Source organism: Martes martes (assembly GCF_963455335.1).
Source record: "Martes martes genome assembly, chromosome: 17".
Lineage (NCBI taxonomy): Eukaryota > Metazoa > Chordata > Mammalia > Carnivora > Mustelidae > Martes > Martes martes.
Window position 1 is genome coordinate 18,300,085 of NC_137905.1, and position 19,427 is coordinate 18,319,511.

Sequence of the window (19,427 nt, forward strand, 5' to 3'; positions counted from 1 at the left end):
AACTGCAGTTAAAATAATTGAGGCTCTCGGACGTGTTAAATTTGGCCTCCATCACAGAGGAGTTGCAAATGGCTAACAAAAGGATCAGTGAAGGTGACGTTAGTCCTGGGCTAACTTCGGAGTAACGGTTTTTTGTTTTAATTTTTGTTGTTGTTATTAAATGTAAGTGTATTCTGAGACTGCAAATCAAGTAGATTTCTAAAAATGTTACCATTAAGATTTCTCTAGAAGATCAGAATTATCTCACTACTTTACAATAATCCCAAATTGCGGGGCGGCGGGGCGGCGGGGCGGGGCGGGGAGTAGATGCCGGAGGTAATAAGGGCGTTTTAACCTCCTTCCATCTACTTCATTTGTTTGTTCATTTGTTAAAATGTTTTTTTTTAAGATTTTATTTATTTTTTTGACAGAGACACAGCAAGAGAGGGAACACGAGCAGAGGGAGTGGGAGAGGGAGAAGCAGGCTTCCCGTGGAGCAGGGAGCCCGATGCGTGGCTCGATCCCAGGACTCTGGGATCATGACCCGAGCCGAAGGCAGAGGCTTTAACTCACTGAGCCACCCAGGCGCCCCAGTTTGTTAAAATATTTATTATTGGGGCACCTGGGTGGCTCAGTGGGTTAAAGCCTCTGCCTTCAGCTCGGGTCATGATCCCAGAGTCCTGGGACCGAGCCCCGCATTGGGCTCTCTGCTCTGCAGGGCGCTTGCTTCCTCCTCTCTCTCTCTGGCTGCCTCTCTGCCTACTTGTGATCTTTGTCTGTCAAATAAATAAAATCTTTTAAAAATATATTTATTACGTTATACATGAAATTATCTGTAATTTACTGTATAATGTTATACTTTAAATCTAAAAATAAATTAAAACCAATAAAACGTCACGATCTGTTTATATAGCAGAGTTTCATAAAAAGTTTTATTTAAAAAAACACCTTTGGGAGATGGGAGGCATGAGGAGGGAATGGAGTAACCTAGTGATGGGCATTAAGGAGGGCACGTGATTGATGAGTACTGGGTGTTATATGCAACTGATGAATTGTTGAACACTATATCTGAAACTAATGAGGTACTGTGTGTTGGTTAACTGGATTTAAGAAAATTAAAAATTACAAAAAACCTTTAAAAATCATTGCTCTCCCCAACTGCAAAAGAAAAAAAAAATCTCTCTCAAAAGTCTGTTGATTAAAAAAAAAAAAAAAAAAAAGTCTGTTGATTAAGGGCATGACTTTGGGGTCAAACAAACCTGGGATCATAGCCCAAGCTCTGACACTTTCACAGGTGTGTTACCTTAGTTAGGCAAGACATCTCTCCTCCTTAAGCCTCATTTTTCTTCTGTTTTATGGGGATCATAATCCTGACCCCACAGAGTTGTTGTGAAGGTTAAAAGTAATACGGAATTCCAGGATTGGCGGGGCTTAGAAATTCACACACAATAGGGCACCTCGGTGTCTCAGTTGGTTGAGCTTGAGCGTCTGCCTTCAGCTCAGTTCATGATCCTGGAGTCCCAGCATGGAGCCCCACATTGGGCTCCCTGCTCAGCGGGGAGTCTGCTTCTCCTTCTCCCCCTCCCCCTGCTCATGCTCTCTCTCTCTAATAAATAAATAAAATCATTTTAAAAATTCACACACAACACCTCAATTTTACAGACATTCAGCAAATTAATCCAATAAGTATTTATTGGGCCCTTGCTACTGGTAGATGCTTGTCTGGACTCTGGCAAAGAACACAGGGTCCCGAGATAAGAGGCATGTCGATGCAGAGAGACTGGGTTCAGGACATTCAGCCCCAGTCTCTCCCCTGAGCAATAAGCTATTCCATGTCCTCAGAGCTGTAAATGTGAGACACACCATCACTGTTATGCTCTGGCCTGTGCAGATGTGTCCAGAGCCCCGTCTGGCCATCAGCTCACCCCTCTCCTCCAGCTCTGGGATAAACATACAAAGCTCTTAAGCCCCTGGCCAGAAAGCAGATTCCGTCCCCACCCCCATGCACACACTCCAGGTCACTCATTCCAGGGAAGAGCAGGGACTTAGGGAGCAAAAACCAGGGTAAAGTAGGTCACAGCAGGAGGATGGTAATCCCCTGGATGGCTGGCCAAAGCAGTTGGGCTCCAGCTCCTAAAAGCAGGCTGTTCCTGGCCACCCACCAAGAGGGGCTGTGAGAAGACTTTCCGGGTCTGGATTCTCAGCATCATCCTTCCCAAAGTATGTCCAGGCTAGGTTAGGGGGCTGCCCCAAATGACGCATTCTCAATGCTGAGGTCATTCTCAGTCCAAGCTCTTACTGACTATAACACTTTCTGTGGTGGGCTTAGAGATTCTGTCTTTGATTCCACATACTTTTACAAGTGTACTCTTTATACCCAGCCCTAAGTGGGGTGCTAGAGACATAGAGAGGACCCCTGGGGAGTCCACAGTGGAGAATTTTGACGTGGACCCAGACAGTAGCAAGCCAGTATTATTAACACTGAGACAGAAGACAACTGGGGAGCTGTGTGGACCTGTAGGAGGCTTCTGATTCAGGTGTGGAGTCAGGATTAGGAAGGAAGTGATACTGAGCAAGAAAAGGAGTTCACCAGGAGGATATGGGAAAAGGTATTCTTAGTACAGAGAATGAATGTACAAAGACCCAAAAGGGTGTGGTGGGGGGTGCGCCTGGGTGGCTCAGTTGGTTAAGCACATGCCTTCTGCTCAGGTCTGATACTGGGGTCCTGGGATTGAGCCCCACATCATGCTGCCTGTTCAGCAGAGCCTGCTTCTCCTTCTCCCCTCTGCTGTTCCCCGCTTTTGCACCCGCTCTCTCTCTCTCTGCCAAACAAATAAATAAAATCATTAAAAAAAAAAAAAAGACCCAAAGGGATAAAAGCCTGGCCTTTCCTTCTGGAAAATTCTGATGGTCAGAGTGGGGCAGATGTGGGAGGAATTTTCTCCTGAATTTTCTCCTTTAGGTGATGTGAGAAGATGGGTAATGACTGGTTGGGAGATAAAAGTGAATGAAGCAGAAGAGCAAAGGTTGGGCAGAGACAGTTGACAGAGGTATCTGAGCTAACTGGAATCGGATGATGTTTGGGAAGAACGGATGAAGTACGGCTGCTATACACAAGGATGGAGGTCTCTGGAGTCTCTGGTCTCTGGTCTCCTGTCACCCTGGAGCCAAACAAGGAAGGGTTCAATTAGGCTTATTCAGTCCTGGAGGCAGGAGTCCCCCAGCATGGGCTTTAGTGTAAACCTAGTCTACCAAGCTCTAGGTTCCTACCCTGATTCCTTTGGGCTCCTCTTGTAAAGTCCTCTTCAACTCAGCCCATCTCTCCTCCACCACCTGTTAAGTCCCACATCCTGACCTCCCTTATCACTCCCTATGACATGCCCTCCCTGAAGCCTCCCCTGATGCCAAGGACTGAGTAGGTAGATCCCTGCTCCATGCTCAGACAGAGGGGAGTCGCAGGAGTAGACTGAATCAACTGTGGGCAGAGCTGGCTTAGGTAGGGCTGCATAGACAATGAAAAGGAGCTTTAACTTTGGAATTGGTTCTAAATTAAAAAAAAAAAAAAGGAGAATAAAGCAGAGGGAATGAGAGCAGAAGTCAGTGAGGCCATGGCACTGCCCACACAAGTCATGGGGTGGTGGGTTGGAGTAAGGTCCTAGAGGTGGTGGTAGAGGACTGACTGAGAGAGCGTTTCACCCTCTCTGAGGACTCCTCCTTCCCTCAAGATTCTGCCCATGTGGATTCTTGCCTCTCTCCACCAGGATGAACAGGGTTTCCGCACACATCACACACTCATTCCATGCTTCCAGAAAGTCTTCTGGGATTATTGACGTCACAGTGCATACCTCTTCTCAAAGGAGAAGCTTGGGTACATGAGAGGCCAGAGGAACCCTCATCATAACCCCAGTTTCTGCAGCTCCAGGTCACCTCAGGGACTTGAATATAGACCCAAACAGGGACTCCTCATCTCCTGGAACAGCTTCCCCTCAGGTAGACCAGGACACCAGAGAGGGAGAGGACAGAGCACTTAATCTGTCTTGAAGGCTAAGACAATAGTTAGCAGAGATGGCAGGAACATGGAGGCTGGAACAAATGTGGGGAAAGGGGTGGGGTGGTACACTTTACCCCCTCACATGTCCATGGGGGCCAGAATAGGAGGGGCAGACACGGGGGAAATGCCAGCCCAAGAGAAGAGAGGAAGGCTATGCATTCTAGAAGATTTCGGGTCACCACCATAGCTCCTAGAACCTGCACACGATGGAAAACTCTGCACAGCCAGCCCTGGGAAATGAGTGTCTTTAAGTAGAAAGATTGAGTCCCCTGTGCTGGCCATGGGCCCTGCCCATCCACCCCCGGAGATCAGCTTCTGGAGGCTCCGCCCCAACAAAGCAGGGCTGGCAATGGCCAGAAGAAAGGAAGGAGCTTAGTACAAATATAAATACCTTTAATGAAATCCAAGGGCACTGTGTAGAGCCCCAAGAGCAGCTACCAGAGCAGGGTAGGAGGCAGGGGTGCTGCTACTCCACCAGACTGGCTAGGCCAGAGGCCCCAGGAGGCAGGCGAGCGCCAGAGCAGCCGCCAGCAGTGGGGGCGTCGGGGCTGGGGTGGGTGCAGAAGCTCTTGCCTGCAGCGTCTCCTGGTTGGTCTCAGGGCCTATGCCATGCTCCCTGATACGCACAGGGGTGCCGCAGAGAACATGCAAGTTATCTGGATGCGGGGCCTGGCGAGCTTCTTGCTGTAGTGACTCCCACACAGCAGCAGCATCCTCTGGGCAGCGCAACAGGACTTGGGAGGCACAGACGTGGAAGTCATTCCAAGACCTGTTAAAGGCTTGGGGTTAGGGTAATTAGGTGGGGCAAAGAGGCTTTTGTAATGGGAAGGAAAAAGGTTCAGGCCCCAGGGTGGCGGGGGGTTCCCACAGTTAGGCAGGCATCTTCACACCTGCTCTTACCTGCAGACAGTGTCCAGCTCGCCTCCAAGGCCCATGCCGTCCCCCAAGCGGATGAGACACTCAGCAAACCCCTGGTATATGGTGTCACAGCCCCCTGGGCCCGTTGCAGCTGCTGCCAGGGGAGATACAAGGACTAGGGGTGGGGGTGGAGAGTGGTTGATAGGATGAGCAGCCCCGCCCCCCTTTACCGCCAAGCCCCCAGGGGCTTGTTTACCTGCATGTGCTCGGGGGACGTGACTCAGCGTCAAACAGAGGCACCCAAGGGAACCAACGGGCACATCTGGGGATCCACCTGCATTGGCTCCCCCCTAGGCACAACCCGGACAGGGTATGTGGAGAGGGGGTAAGGTGTCCTGTCCCAAGGGGTTGGCTCTTCCTCTGAGCTTCTAGGGTCACAGGTCAGGTGAGGATGGTCCAAGTTAGAGTCAGGACATGGAGATGAGGGCTACAGGCTCCCTTAACTGTCCTGCAGGCTGGACAAGTTTCACTTGACCATCCCACCCCCATATCCAAAGACAGGTGTTCTCTGCCAGGGGGAGCAGGAGAGGCAGGGTCGGGATCCAGATCAGACCCTAAGAGAAGGCCTCAGGGGTCCCACGGCTGGACCAGGGGTCCCACAAGAGCCTAGGTCTCCCTTTACTGAAATGGGCGATGTGGAACTTTGGGGTCCTTTCCCCATGACTAGATGTCAGTTCATGCCCATTTTGCATCCTGAAGCCACTGGCACGTATTACCCCTCCCTGAAGCCATCGCACCTCCACTCCAGCCTGGTTCCCAGGGCCCAGGAAGGCTGGGCCTCAGCTCTCACACGCCCTATACCTAGACTGGGGAGAGGGTGTGCCACGCAGCGCTAAGCCGGGTCCAGCACTCCTGCACTCACCGAGCGGTAGCAACAGCCGCAACAGCCCCAGCACACCGGAAGGTCGGGGCAGTCGCTGGCAGTGGTGACAGGAGCAGTAGCGGTGCATCATCCCCGCATCATCCCCGGCTGGGAGCCTAGTGCTGGAGCTAGCAGCTTGGAAGCAGAGCCCTTCGGCCCAGCCTCCGAAAGAAGGGATTGTGATTGGATGGGAGCTGGGGGCGGGGCCCAAAGCCAGCTGGGCAGCCCCGCCCTAGTACTCAGATCGACACTGGAGGGGAGGGACCCCAGAGAGAAGAGCTGGTGACAAGGCAATTGCAGAGCTGACCCCAGGGCCCTTGTCTCAGAAATGGAGAGGGGATCTGGGAGGGCAGCTATGTAGATGAGGGTGGGTGTCCGGGCACCGGGCTTAGCCTAGACAGAGCTCCAACACAGAAGAGAGAGGGAAGAGAACAGAGGCCCCTATCAAAGTTACACCAAAAGCACACACATACTCCATTTTATTCCAAAAGCATTTAATTGAATTTCTCAATATTTTTCAAAAACAAAAAGATCCAAATCGGAGGTAAAAAGGAACATGGAAAATGCAACTCAAGTGGTGTCACGATCTCAAGGGTCATGCTCCAGGCATGGCAGAACCCAAGAAGGCACAGTACCCACCCTGGGCCCAGCCTAAACCTGCTGGCTACCACAACCTGTAGACCACAGCCAGTGCTCTCCCCTCAAACACCCCCAAGGTGGGAGCCTGAGCAGGTAAAAGGGTAGACATGACCCTGCTTTGGCCTAGGCCTGTCTGCTAGCCTTCAGTGCCTCCCCAACTCTGAGCAAGGCAGGCTTAGCTAAGGGAGGCTAGGGGTTACAAGGCCGTGCAGCATGAGGCTGAGACGCCGGGCCACTTTACCAAGTGAGTTGTGTGGCTCAGCCTGAAGGAACTGGAAGAGCTTCTGGCGCACCTGGGCCATGACGGAGCCCATGTGGTCCCGAGTAATGGGGTCACTGTGGTCCAGGTGCATCACAGCCTCTTCCAGGTAGCTGTGGTGGAAGAAAGAGACAAGAAACAGGTGGGCTCCAGCAGATGCGAGCGCCCCCTGGTGGCAACGAGGCCCAGAGGGACTGCTGACAAAGGGGGACCTCAAAGCCAGAGATGGGTGGGCACAGAAGGGACTGGGGGAGAAAAATTAGGAAGCAGAGTCAGGCAAGAGTCTCTGTTTGAACTGCTCCTCCATCTCCACCCCAACCTGTCTCCTGATCCCTGAGTCCACTCACCTGAGCTTGAGATCAGTTCGAGTCCCAAGGTCAGAGGCCAGCTGCTGGATGAGGGAAAGGAGCACAGGCTGGGAGAGTGGGCAGGGTGGCTGCCCAAAAACCTGCCCTGGGTCCACAGTTTCACACACATACAGCACCAGGTTCAGGTCAGCAGCTGTCAGGGCCTAGGAAGAGAACAGTGTTTACAGCCAAGGTCAGAAGGGAATACCTGCTTGGCTGGCTGTGGATGACCAAAGTAGGGTACTGAGGGCTCCAGAGGGGGGTGTGCTCAGGGGCCCAGAGACAGTCATAGAGAGCTGTGTTGTTACTCTGGGGGATCAGGAAAGGTTTCCTGAGAAGAGTGGTCATGAAGCAAGGCAGGCGTTAGGTAGAAAGAAAGGGTCCAGGCAGAGGGGAAAGTAGGGGAAACGGCCTGAAGCCAAAGGCAACCAAGAACGGTGTACTGGGGCTGGAGCACCCAGAGCCTGGCGGGCAGAGTGTGGTGTGTGCGCCCTGTCAGAAGACACCTGACCCTTACCGCGACCCACTGGCCGGCATACCTGCTGGAAGGCCTGATTGAGGTGGCCCTGCTGCAGCAGCTGCAGGATATGGGCTTGCTGGGCCTGGCAATCGAGGTGGGCGGCGGGGACGGGTGTGCCAGCAGCTGAACGCATGGCCTGCATAATGCTAGACGTGACGGCAGCCTGTTGCTCCTTGAGTGCTACACTCACCTCACCCTTAACAATGCGCTGTACCTGTGCTAAAATGGACTCCTGGAGGCTGCAAAGGGAAGTGACGGAGATGAGAGAGACAGAAGTCTGGTCTGGCACTTTCCAAACCCAGCACCTTGCCCAATACCCCGCCCACACACCTGCCCACAGCCATGTGCAGCTGGTGCTGCACCTCAGCCCGAACGCTGCTAGACACGGTGGCCGCCATCTGCTCGGTGGCACCCTGCAGTGTGCTGACCAGGCCCCGCAGCTGGGCCAACACAGGCTCCCGTGCCTCCTGTTCTCGCGCCTTCCGGCTCTTCATGTGGCTCTCCAGCTGCTGCAAGTCTGAGAGGTGACCACAGGAGCATGAGAGGGCTGGCCAGGGAGAGAGGGACAGCCCCTCCCACCTTGAGGCATATGACGCCACTCACACTCTTGCGTGCCCAGTCGGAAGCTATCATTGATCTGCTGGAACATGGCCTGGCAGCTCTTCTCAAACGCCGGCAGCACCACACTCTGAAAGGCTTCACGGTAGGCAGCCTGCATTGGCCCCTGTAATGTGTCTGCAGCTGCTCGGGCAATGGCATCTGTCAAGTTCTGGGGGTACAGGGAGAGCTGAGTTGAAAGGCTAAGCCCAAGCTGACACGACCAGGCCCACCTACCACCAGCCTCCCTCATCTTGGGCCCTACAGCACCTTGGACTTCAGCAGCTTGGAGATATTTTCTTTCATGCTACCCTCCACGGCAGTGAGCTTGGTGGCCACTGAGTTGCTCAGCTGGCCTGCCACTGGCTCCAGACTCCTGGATACACCTGGGGCAGGATGAAGAGGAACAGGTGGAGCCACGAAAGGCAGCGTGACAGACAGGAAGTCCCACTCCCACCTGGCCCACCCAGAAGTCTCCATGCCAAACTCACACGGGGGCACCGTCTTCTTGATCTCATCCCGTATGCTGCGCTCCAGCCGCCCAGCTACGGCCGAAGACAGCGCCTGGGACAGCTGTTGTGTCAGCTGCTCCTGCAGCTGCCCACCCCGCTGCTGCCCCTCGGCCAGCGCCCGCTCCAGCCGCCGCTCTGCACTGCAGCTAAGGAACAGGCCTGGGGCAGGTCCCACATCCATTCCTGGGCCAAGAATGCTGCTGCTGTCCCCACCCCTACACCACACCGAACCATGACCCATAAGGATACGCTCCTGCTCATGCCGTGACTCCAGGGCACGTTCTACGTGGCCGGTGACAGTGCTCTGCAGGCCTTCCAGCTGGGAGCAAAGACGCTGCAGCAATTCTTCTTGGCTGTGTCGCAGCTCTGCCAACTCTCTCTGCTGTTGCCAAATTAGTGCTGGCCAGTCCTCAGGAGGGTCTGCCACCTGCCAAGAGCACCGAGTCAGATGATGCCTGCCCCACACATTCCCACACACCAGACCAGGGAACGGCCCAGAGCTCTTCCCCATCCTCGCAGGAGGACTCCCAGAAATAGAAAGGCTGTTATTTCACTGACCTGGTGCTCCATGAGCCGGGATCCCACGGCTGAGTCCCTGCCATGGACAAGAAGCACCTCAGGCTGCGTCAGGCAGGGCAGCTGGAGAACCACCCCTCTCCCTGGCCACAGGACCCCACCCCGTACCCGTCATCTTTCTTGCCCTTTCTCTTAAGCTTAGGTGAGGCTCGAGGAGAACCCTTGGTCTTCCAGTCCTTGGCCGGTAGCCGTGGAGTGGGAACTTTGGTGCCAAAGCCCCCTGCAGCAGAGGCAAGGCTAGCAACCTCATCATCATGGTCACTGGAGAAAGGAGAGGGAGAAAAATCAGCACCGACCCATTTACCAGCCCTCCCTCACGAGAGGAACAGCGTAGGGTGGCATCTACCTTTGCTCGGCACTGGCGTCCTGGCTGTCATGTTGCTGCAGCAGGTGATAAGGTGGTCGGTGAAAGGCCAGGCTCTTGTGCTTCTCCTGGAGGCCGTTCCTGGGACTGAACGAACAGGCCAACTCAACAGCAGATGATGCTACCTGAAACCCCTCCCACCAGCGCCCACTCCCCTCCCAGGTTCCTCACCTCTCTGCCAGGCTGCTGCAGGTCTCACGAGTAATGTCTGGTGCCGTAGGCCAGACCTGATTGTCAGGGGCTGTGGCCTCCTGGGTCAACGCTGCCTCCAAAAGGGAAGGGGTACTGTGCCGATCCCCATCCCCAGGGCCTCCATCCAGGCCAAGCTGGGAGCCAAGCTCGGGCCCTGGCCGGGGCCGTGGGGACAGCAGGTGGAGCGCTGAGGCAGCTGAGGCCATACTGTCTGGTTCAAGACCCTCAGGAGCAGAGGAGACAAAACCACGGGACAGGGCCTCAGATGCGATCTCAGGGATGTCCTGGGACAGGGCAGTGGAAGCTGAGGAAATAACATCAGGGGAGCGGGTGCGGCTGGGAGAAGCCTGGGGTAGCCCCAGGGGTTCCACTTCCTGCAGCTCCAGCGACAGTGCAGAGGCAGCAGAAGGCACCTGAGGTGGAGCAAAGATGGGACTTAGACGGTGGGACGTGGGGATGCAGGAGCACAGATGAGGCCTGCTGTCTGCAGGGACGGGACGGTGGAGAAGGGGGATGCTCGTCAAAAATCCCACAGCCCAGGAGGAGAGGAGGTGGGGATGGACAAAGGCTGAGAAGCTGCCCTCCAGGGACCAGGGGAGGCTGGGATGACCTCAGGGAAAGCCCTCAGGCACTGTGGGAGGAAAGAGCCCCCAAGCTTCCCGCTACCACATACCTGCCACCCTGCACTTCATACACACCCACACACACACCTGCCCAGGTGCTTTGGGAGTCAGTTTGTCAGCTGGACCTGGGAGCAGGCTGGGCAAGAGGCTGCGTGGGCTTGCCTGCAGGCTGCTACTGCTGCTCATCGTCAGACTGCCGTCCAGCTGCAACTTGGGGCTCAAGGTCAGCTCCTCAGGTGGCCTGGTGGCAGGAAGGCTGAGGTATAGCAGCCAGAGCCTGGCACCAGCCCCTGCCCTCCCCCAACTCTGACCCTCACTTCACCTGGGCAAGGAGGGGTCCACAGCTGACGTACTACTCATGGCAGACACAGCTGTAAGAGAGGAGGAGCTGGAGCTGGAGCTGGAGCTGGAGCCGGAGCCGGAGCTGCTGCTGCTGCTGGGGGACACAGCAATCTGGGGAGAGGCAGAGGACTAAGGCCATGGCCCACAGGTGGGGGATTCCTTGGTCGCCCTGCCCTGAGCCCCACACCCCTCCCCCAGCACACCTGCTGCAGGGAGGTGCTAGGAGTCATGAAGGCATCAGGTGTCATCAGCTTGGGCTTGGTCTCACTGCTCAGACTGAGGAAGTCGGCAGGCGCAGGCAGCTCCACTATGCGTCGGGGGTCAGGCTGGGATCCTTGGGTAGATGACCCCAGGCCCTCAGAGCCCAGTTCAGGCCGAGACTCTCCAAATGCTGTGGGGAAAGCTGCCACTTGAGTCAGATCTCAGACCCTGGTCAGTCTAACCTGCCTCCCTCTTACACTTCACTCACCGAAGTCCTCATGGGCAGTGTGGGTGGGGAGCGGGGCCACCACGTCAGGGTTCAACTGCGGCTGGAAACGGATCTGCACGTCCTGCAGTGCCCTGCAGGCGGAGAAGAATGAGAATAGGAGAGCTCAAAGAGGCCAGCATCAGTAGGGTGTGGAGGAGTACAGACAGGGCAGAGACAGGACTCCCCAACATACTCACTTAGTATGCACACAGAAGAGTTTGATGAGCACACCGGCTGCAGACTCCATGGCACCAGCTCCGTGGGTCCCATCTACAAAGACAGTGTGGGCAACTAATACCTGGCCCTCTATGCCTCCACACTTCCCTACAGACAAACATGTTTCCTAAACCCTGAGCAGCTCACCAGCCCCTAGACTGTCGTTCTCCTCCTCGGCAGGCAGCACCTCAGTGTGCCGCAGTCGGCAGCGACTCACAACCTGGATACCGAAGCTCAGCACGGGGTGGGTGAGCAGGAACTCAGAGATGGAGCTGAAGCAGGCACGGCCCTCCTCCTGGTTCTGCAGCAGCTCCATCACGTACAGGACCTGCACACACAGGGCACTCACGGCGGGGCTAAAGGCCCGACACCCCTGCCTCCCTGACGATGCCAGCTCTGCCCGGGTTGCCCGACCACAGCCTACCTTCCGTTGCACATCGCTGAGAATAAGGTATTCGGCTGAGAGGTCCAGACAAACCTTGAGGCTGGGGGGCACACTCACTGAGCTGAAGATATCTGGGGAGAAGCTGTGGGGCCCAGGAGGCAAGATTAATGAGACAGAGAGTGGAAAGTACCCCCATCTGTCACCGTACTGCCCCTGCCCAGCCTCTGCTTACCGAATGGTCTGCAGGCAGGTCCAGGACACTGTGCACCACATCTTTAGCTCCCGATTCTGGTCAGCACCAGTGATGAGGAACCTCCAGAAAGGGACTCTGCAAAGCAGCAAGGCATCGAATCGCTGGCTGGGCCCCCTACTGGAGAACCAAGGTCCAGTCCACCACCCACCTGCCTGCCCACTCACGCACTCAGGGTCCTGTTTCTTGTGGTTGTCACAGAACAGGAGGCAGGAAAGGGACCGCCCATCATGAGGCTTCCACTCATGCAGACACCTGCAAGAAGGCCGATGAGGGACCTGAGTGAATGATCTTGCCCTTACCTGGGTGGGGGGTCTTGGTCCCTCAGTCCCTGCCGTACCTTGGCTCATCCTGCCCCTCGATGTAGATCTGCCAGAACTTGACAAAGCCATCATGGCTTGCAGTAGCCAGGACAGTCCCATCAGGTGAGAGGGCCCCTTCACTCAGGCACTGGGAAGAAACCAAACAGCCTTGCTTTGTCACCTGACTTGGGGTGGGAGCAAGCCCTTCTCCAGTGAGGATGGTAGTGAGCTGAGGTGGCCCAGAGCGGATGTGTACATGTGTACGAAAGCCTCCCTAAATGGGGAGCTGTACAGAACACCAGCCCCCCAGGGCGCAGCAGGTTAGATGTACACTTTATAGGTAAGGCTCACTTTGTGTTCAGAGTTCCTGGGGCGGAGTGCCAGCAAAGCCACCTGCGCAGCTGGGGGCTCAGGAATGAGATGAGGGGCATGAGAAAAGGCGGGAGGGTGGCGGGGGGGGGCAGGGGAGTAGTCAGGGGCAGGCTTACAGTGCTGTGGCCTTTTACCACGATGAAGCCTTGCTTGATCTGGCTGACACGCACGGGCCAGGTGCTGTGGTTGGAGCGGAGCATGTCCAGATCCCACACCTCAGCCTGGAGGGTACAAGGTGAGCGTTCAGCCTCTGCCCACATCATGGCTGCTCTGAGCCCTTCTCTCCTCCTATGCCTGGCTCCCTTACCCGGTCCTCATGCAACAGAGCCACCGTGGGGCTGCCCTCCTCACAGCAGTCCTCACTCTCCTCTGGGATGAAGGGGCACCAGATGATCCTGCGGAAGTGGTTCAGTGGTGTGCCCTCTGGCTGCTGGATGTGGACCAAGATCTCTTCTCTGAGCACGTTGTTAAGGGCTAAACAGGTGGATGACAAGGTCTGGCAGCCCCTGCCCCACCCACCTTTCTACAGTCCCCCATCCCACCCCAGAGAAAGGATACTGAATTTTGCCATTAACCAGAGCCAAGCGCCACACGAACAGGTTGCCTGCCTCATCCAGGCAGGCCAGCTGGGAGGAATTGAGGTGTGCAAAGGCCAAATCAGCCACACTGCCTGTGAAGCCCTTGAGCAGGGTCCGCTCTGAAGTGCTGACACTGATCACCCGCACCATCGCCGAGCCGTTGTTGGCAGCTGGAATCAGAAGAGAAGGAGGCCCTGAGGAACTATCTAGGCCCAGGCAGCAGCAGAGAAGCTCTGCCCTTCCCTGCCTCAGTGCCACTACCAGTCTCAAACTCGGTTTTCCCCCTCGGCTCCCAAAGGCCTGTCAGAGGTGGGGGGGGAACAGACAAGCCTTCTATCACACCCTAAGGGCTGAGTGGTCCAACACTGGATCTGCATCTCTGGGGATTTGAGCAGAACACCTCCCTCCTCAATCCTGCCCCTACTCACCCCGAATGGCATAGGCCAAGAAGGAGTTGGACACAGCAATAAGGTTGCCATAGTAGTATTTCTGTTCCCAGTCATACTTGGCCACAGGCTGGATTTTCACCTGAGAACAAAGGGTGAAGAAGGTCATAGAGGCTGAGGGCTAAGGTAGATCTGCCAGGGCCCAGCTGGTTCCCGGCATCCTGGGATAGGATAGGCCACAGGTGTCAGCCTAGTCACAACTCTTGGGGCCAGATTCCCACAGAGATCTGGCAGCTAACCCTGGCTTCCTGAGACTGAGGCACACTACCTGTCAAGGTGATCCTCACAGTAACTGGCGACATGGGAGAAGGGAGGGAGAGGCTTACTGTGCCCGCATCCACCATACATGCCACAATGTCGTGGTGCCCACCTTGTTGCTGCCCCGTGCTTTGCTTGAGATGCTAGAGTCACTGCTGGCCACAATCTCCACCTCCTTGGCCAAAATCCCGATGCATGTAGAGCTGTCATCTCCTGTGAGGCAGCTAGGGGGAGGGGTGCACAAGCTTGATTCCTGTTCCCGTAAAGTCTCAATGGGCAGGGTTGGGAGGGGGAGAGAATTCAAACACTCTGGTGAAGGTGTCAAGTCCCAGATGCTCAACTCTGCCTGATCCACTGGTCCCCAAAGCCACAGCTCCCTTTGCTCTCACCTCCCTCCTCAGTAATGGGCCTACTTCCATGCTAAAATGGAAGCCCAAACTTCAGATCCAGCCACGCTCTTGAGTTTGTCCTTGCCCCTCATCCAAGTACAAATATGCCGTGGTTAAGTGCACCACCCCAAAGACCCCAACACCACCACTGCCATTTCCCAGACACTCACATGACCTGCTTTTCCTGAAGGTTAATAGGTGGCATGGCACGGAGACCAGGCTTGTTTGCTGAAGTACCATCACCTGAGCAGAGGGGGTCTGGGACAAGAAGCCCGTTGAGATCCCCATTGTAGGCATTAGATGGGCGCTGGCTCTCTGCACTGGGACCTGGGGACAGAAAGGTCCACTCTGATGAGGTTGTTCCACCTGCCCACTGGCCTCTCCTTCTGCAGAACTTCATTTAAGAACCATGAGGTGCTCTGGGAACATTCAACTGGGGGAGCTATGTCTGTGGGGAGGAGGACGCTTGGTTCATCTTTTGTTCCAGGAGCACTGATGGTTAACATAATCTCTGCTAGGACCAAAGACATGCATGTGGCTCTTCTACCTGAGGGAGGAGTAAAGCCATCAAAAACCCTGTGAAGCCAATTAATATTTACGTCCAAATTAGCACACAGGGACTCTGTACTGAGGGAAGGCACGGAAAGGGTCAGTAGAGACTTCATTAAGGAGGTCGATCAGAGCCAGTGTGGCTGGAACACACAAATATAAGAAAGAGGGAGGGAAGACAAGTCACAGAGGTCTCAGATATGAAGCTTGGGTGCTTAAATTCTCCCTGTGACACCGAGAGCCACACAGTTTTAAACGGGAAGGTGACATAGTCTGCTACTGCGAAAAGAATGCTCTAGGGCGCCTGGGTGGCTCAGTGGGTTAAAGTCTCTGCCTTCAGCTCAGGTCATGATCCCAGGGTCTTGGGATTGAGCCTCGAATCGGGCTCTCTGCTCAGCAGGGAGCCTGTTTCCTCCTCTCTCTCCCTGTCTGCCTCTCTGCCTGCTTGTGATCTCTGTCAAATAAATAGTCTTTAAAAAAAAAAAAAAAGATACTTAAAAAAAAAGAATGACTGCTCTAAGGCAGCATGTAGGATAGTTAAGAATTTAATTAAGAGGGGCACCTGGGTAGCTCAGTGGTAGCCTCTGCCTTCGACTCAGGTCATGATCTCAGGGTCCTGGGATCGAGCCCCCCATCGGGCTCCCTGCTCAGCAGGGAGCCTGCTTCCCTTCCTCTCTGCCTACTTGTAATCTCTGTCTGTCAAATAAATAAATAAAATCTTAAAAAAAAAAAGAATTTAATTAAGATATACCAGGTCCTAAACCAAGATAGTGACAGATGGTAGAGAAGGGAAGACGGGCTCTTAAGGTATGAAAGGACACTGATAAGATGTGGGAGTAAGAAACAAAGCAACCTGCCCCTCAAAGAAGTGGTTCAGAAGAAGCCACCTTGGGCAGGTAACTTTAGAAGAAAACGAAGGAGTTGGACAAAGTGGAGAGAAACTCTAGGACAGGATGGGTAGTCAGGAAAAGCAGCATTTCATTTGTTTGCCATTAGCTATTTCAAACACCCTCACAGGCTCAGACACCACCCTAAAGCTCCCAGGTGACAAGGAGACTAGGGCCCCACATTGAAAAACATGGCAAGGGGTGCCTGAGTGGCTCAGTCGTTACGCGTCTGCCTTTGGCTCAGGTCATGATTCCAGGGTCCTGGGATCGAGCCTTGAATCCGGCTCTCTGCTCACCAGGGAGCCTGCTTCCCACCTCCTCTCTGCCTGCCTCTCTGCCTGCTTGTGATCTCTGTCTGTCAAATAAATAAATAAATCTTAAAAAAAGAAAAGAAAAGAAAAGAAAAACAAGCAAGGTTCTGGTCACAAAACAGTCTGGCATCTGACATGGTCCTCCAGTGCCTCCGGAGGAGACAAGCAAGAACTATTTGGCAAATGGGACAATTAAGTACCAATCAATATATAAGAAATTAAGTGGAAAACCTCCAGGCCACTTCATTTGGATCAGAGCCATTTTAGCTGCTCAGGGGTAAGCTGGCCACTCTCCTTCCCAGGCAGGCTACCATGAGGACAAACAAACAAGCTGCAAAATACCAGCCATGCCAGACTCTACCAAACCTTTGAGCAGTCTAGTCTGCACAGGGCTGATGAGCATGAGAGGTCCAAGCCAAGCTTACAAGTAAAGGGACTCCAGGTCTGGGGCAAAGTGCTCAGTGGTTTCAGGCAGAAGATGGATTTTCCTCAGGTGGCAAGGGGTAGTGAAACCCACCCAGTATGAGCACTAGTGTCTGCTTCAAAAGCAGCTAGTATGGGCCTCCCAGCAAGTTTAAGTACAGGGTTTGAAGAACACCAATTCTTAGCTGTGGCCACTGCAGACCCCACACCACCATCACCAGTCTTTCAACCACTACCACTTTTCACAGGTCCCTAAACCTGTCAGGAAACTTTGGTACCTTCACACATGCTATTTCTTCTTTGCAGAATGCCATTCCTGACACTGAATCACCTGTTTTATTATTAACACCTAGCCTAAACATTGTCTTCTCTCTCAAATGTGTTCTCAGGCACTTTCCAGCCCTAACCTCACATACCTGGTCTCCATCACAGTACTAAAATATTCCTTTTCTCAATGACAACAGCATTATATTACAACCTCATTAGTTCTCTATGTTCTGGGGGCTCTTTGGAGGCAGGAGCAGCTCTGAGGTATCACCGCAAGCCCAAGTAAAGTTTAAGTGAATGGAAATAAACTAGGGCTTGCAGATGTTTGTAGCCTAATCCAATCAGGGCCGTGCAGTATGTGATTTGGTTTAATCCCAGAAAGGACACAGAAATGGGGCTGGTCACCCGCCTCCTGAAAATCAGTTTTAGAACAGCAGGCCTGTTGTCTATATTCCAGAGTGAAGGGCAAGTTGCACAGGGTGACAGTGCTCCTCAGCACAGTGCTTAGGTCTAGACCCAAAACTCAGCATACAGAGCCCAGACCAGGCCTCTGAACTATATGGTATAAGGATGGGGAACCTGAGCTAGTCCCAGGTACACTTCAGACCTTGGGGCCAGGACGCGAAGGAGCCCCGGCAGATTCAGAGAAGGAACCTCACCTTCAGCAGAGACGCTGAAGGACGGGGAAGAACCGCCCGGTCCCAGGATGAGAAGAGATCTGCAACCTTGGCGGGCAAGCTCAGGAATTTACCGCTCCAACCCCCGTCTTACCTCACCAGCCGGGAAGATGCAGTATGGATCCTGAGGGACCTGAGAGACCTGAGGACTCTGAGGGCGGCCCAGGCCCGCGCCGCCCTTCTGCCCGCCAGCCAAAGGCCCACCCCCGCTGTCCCGGCTCACCGCCCGCGGGCCGGTCCAGCTTGAGGATGTCCCGCAGGTGCTGCGTGGCGTCCTCGATGTCGATGCTCGCGCAGGAGGAGGCCATGGGCCCCGCCTCGGGCGCCTCGTCCGCCCCGCGTTCGTTTCGCTGCCGCCGTGCACTGTGCAGCTGCGCACAGCCCTGCCGGGACCAGACAGCAGGACACCGGTCACTCGATTCGGTCCACCCGCAGCCCGCAAACCGCCGCCCGCGCCGCGTCCCTGTACCTCACCAGCCCCACCAACCGCCTCCACTTCCGGCCCTCCGGAGCGCCGGCCCCCGGAACCTGCGCAGGGTGGAGAAGAAAGGTTCCGGGCTGGGGGCGGTAGCTTCGCCCCCACCGGACCCCTTGGTCAACGGGCGTTCCTCAGGGCTGAGGCAGAGCAAATATCCACGAACTGAACCGCCCAAACCCCTACTGGCCTCAGGACATCCTTTGTCCATTCCCCAAACATGGACTCTTGATGGGCCTGGAACTGGATCAACTCAGCCGTCCAGGTTACAGTCCCTAAGACCCTCCCAAAGAACCTGAATCGGTATGAGCCTAGGTTTCCCCTTGGGGAAATAGGGCAGGGCAACCCAAGGTCTCAGGGGAATCATAGGCCCAGGAATTACAAGGGCAGATGGTCAAACCACAAACATCACATTGTTCATGTCCCCCAGCATCCCCTGCCCACCCAGGCCTGACACCCCCAGACAGGAAAAAGAAACCAGAGTTTACAAACACCTCTTTATTGCAGAAATTTCAGGCACAGGTACATGGAAGAAGCTGTATTGCAGAATACAGGGTGGTTTAAGAGGCACCAGGCATCTACCTCTCTCCCAAACCCCACTCCCCAAACACACAGCATCCTAAATCAGTCCCACTGAAATCTCCTAAATTTGTGGTCTGCCTAACTGTGGCACCCTCACCAATCCTGAAACCCCTAAGAGGGTACCAGCCCCAGACCTGGGTTGGTTCTAGCTTCTGATTGCTATCTTGCCACCAGGCTTATACCACCAGAGGTCTCAGGGCTCAAGGGCTAGTTCTGCAATGGGCAAAGCCTCTGTCCCCCAAATTGAGAAGCAGAAACTGCCCCAATAGTTAAGATTTCCTGGGACTTGAAGACAATGTGAAGGTGTGTGTACGGTGAGGGAGGAAGCAGGAGGCCTAGAGATGCCTTGGAGAGGTCTGAGGGGTGAGAAATCCCAGAGCACAAATCCCTCAAACTCAGACTTTCATAACTCTTAAGTCTATACTCCAACCCAAATGGGCCTTGCTCTGTGGGCAATGGAGGCTGGGTGTTCTGGGCACTCACCTCTGGGCAATGACATCCAAAGCAGGTGGTACAAAATCTGAGCTGCCCTCTGCTTGGCTTAGGGTTTATGGGGCACCCTGGATGTGATCCTGACCATTCCGGGGGGTAGAACAGGACCCTCTCCCTCAAAACCATAGGGTAGTTTTGCTGAGGCCTCAGTCCAGAGCACCTGAACCTGATGAGTCACTTTCAGGGAGATTCTAGATCATTTCTATTACCAGAGGCCGGATCCTACACAATGTAGGAGTCCTCGGAACTGACTGCAAAGGCTCCAGGGCAGAGGAAGCTTCGGGCCGGACCTGAGCTGTCTGCAGCTCGGTTTTCCAA

At 54.6% G+C, this 19,427-nt stretch overlaps 2 protein-coding genes across 3 annotated transcripts; both read right to left on the reverse strand.

Annotated features, from left to right (window-relative positions):
• Positions 1 to 4,513: 4,513 nt before the first annotated feature.
• Positions 4,514 to 5,901, reverse strand: NRN1L (neuritin 1 like; the record flags this gene model as incomplete). The annotated part of the gene is made up of 3 exons (XM_080828513.1): positions 4,514 to 4,799; positions 4,931 to 5,063; positions 5,811 to 5,901. The coding sequence occupies 3 exons, from the start codon at positions 5,899 to 5,901 to the stop codon at positions 4,514 to 4,516; spliced, it is 510 nt and encodes a 169-aa protein (XP_080684639.1).
• A 354-nt stretch (positions 5,902 to 6,255) lies between these two features.
• EDC4 (enhancer of mRNA decapping 4) lies at positions 6,256 to 18,057 on the reverse strand. 2 transcript variants are annotated; one of them, XM_080827901.1, is made up of 29 exons: positions 17,784 to 18,057; positions 14,617 to 14,773; positions 14,170 to 14,281; positions 13,782 to 13,881; positions 13,334 to 13,523; positions 13,083 to 13,230; positions 12,892 to 12,996; positions 12,442 to 12,551; positions 12,273 to 12,356; positions 12,084 to 12,179; positions 11,891 to 11,993; positions 11,614 to 11,794; positions 11,448 to 11,520; positions 11,251 to 11,342; positions 10,985 to 11,172; positions 10,762 to 10,892; positions 10,527 to 10,680; positions 9,796 to 10,229; positions 9,607 to 9,711; positions 9,369 to 9,521; positions 9,243 to 9,279; positions 8,934 to 9,111; positions 8,664 to 8,819; positions 8,443 to 8,558; positions 8,179 to 8,344; positions 7,906 to 8,092; positions 7,595 to 7,814; positions 7,056 to 7,219; positions 6,256 to 6,821 (listed from the first exon to the last, which is right to left on the reverse strand). In XM_080827901.1, the coding sequence occupies exons 1-29, from the start codon at positions 17,866 to 17,868 to the stop codon at positions 6,629 to 6,631; spliced, it is 4,218 nt and encodes a 1,405-aa protein (XP_080684027.1). In that variant the 5' UTR covers positions 17,869 to 18,057; the 3' UTR covers positions 6,256 to 6,628. The 2 variants fall into 2 exon arrangements, with proteins under 2 accessions (XP_080684027.1, XP_080684026.1); XM_080827900.1 differs by having other exon boundaries at positions 8,664 to 9,111; positions 17,784 to 18,017.
• Positions 18,058 to 19,427: the final 1,370 nt, after the last annotated feature.

Bases quoted from the DNA above. Each gene is read 5' to 3' on its own strand.
- EDC4 (XM_080827900.1), bottom strand. From the start codon at position 17,868: ATGGCCTCCTCCTGCGCGAGCATCGACATCGAGGACGCCACGCAGCAC. The intron at 10,893-10,984 runs GTGTGCTGGGGG...GCCTCTCCCCAG, and splicing joins CTAGCACCTCCCTGCAGCAG to ATTGCTGTGTCCCCCAGCAG. The intron at 8,559-8,663 runs GTGAGTTTGGCA...ATCCTGCCCCAG, and splicing joins CAAGAAGACGGTGCCCCCGT to GTGTATCCAGGAGTCTGGAG.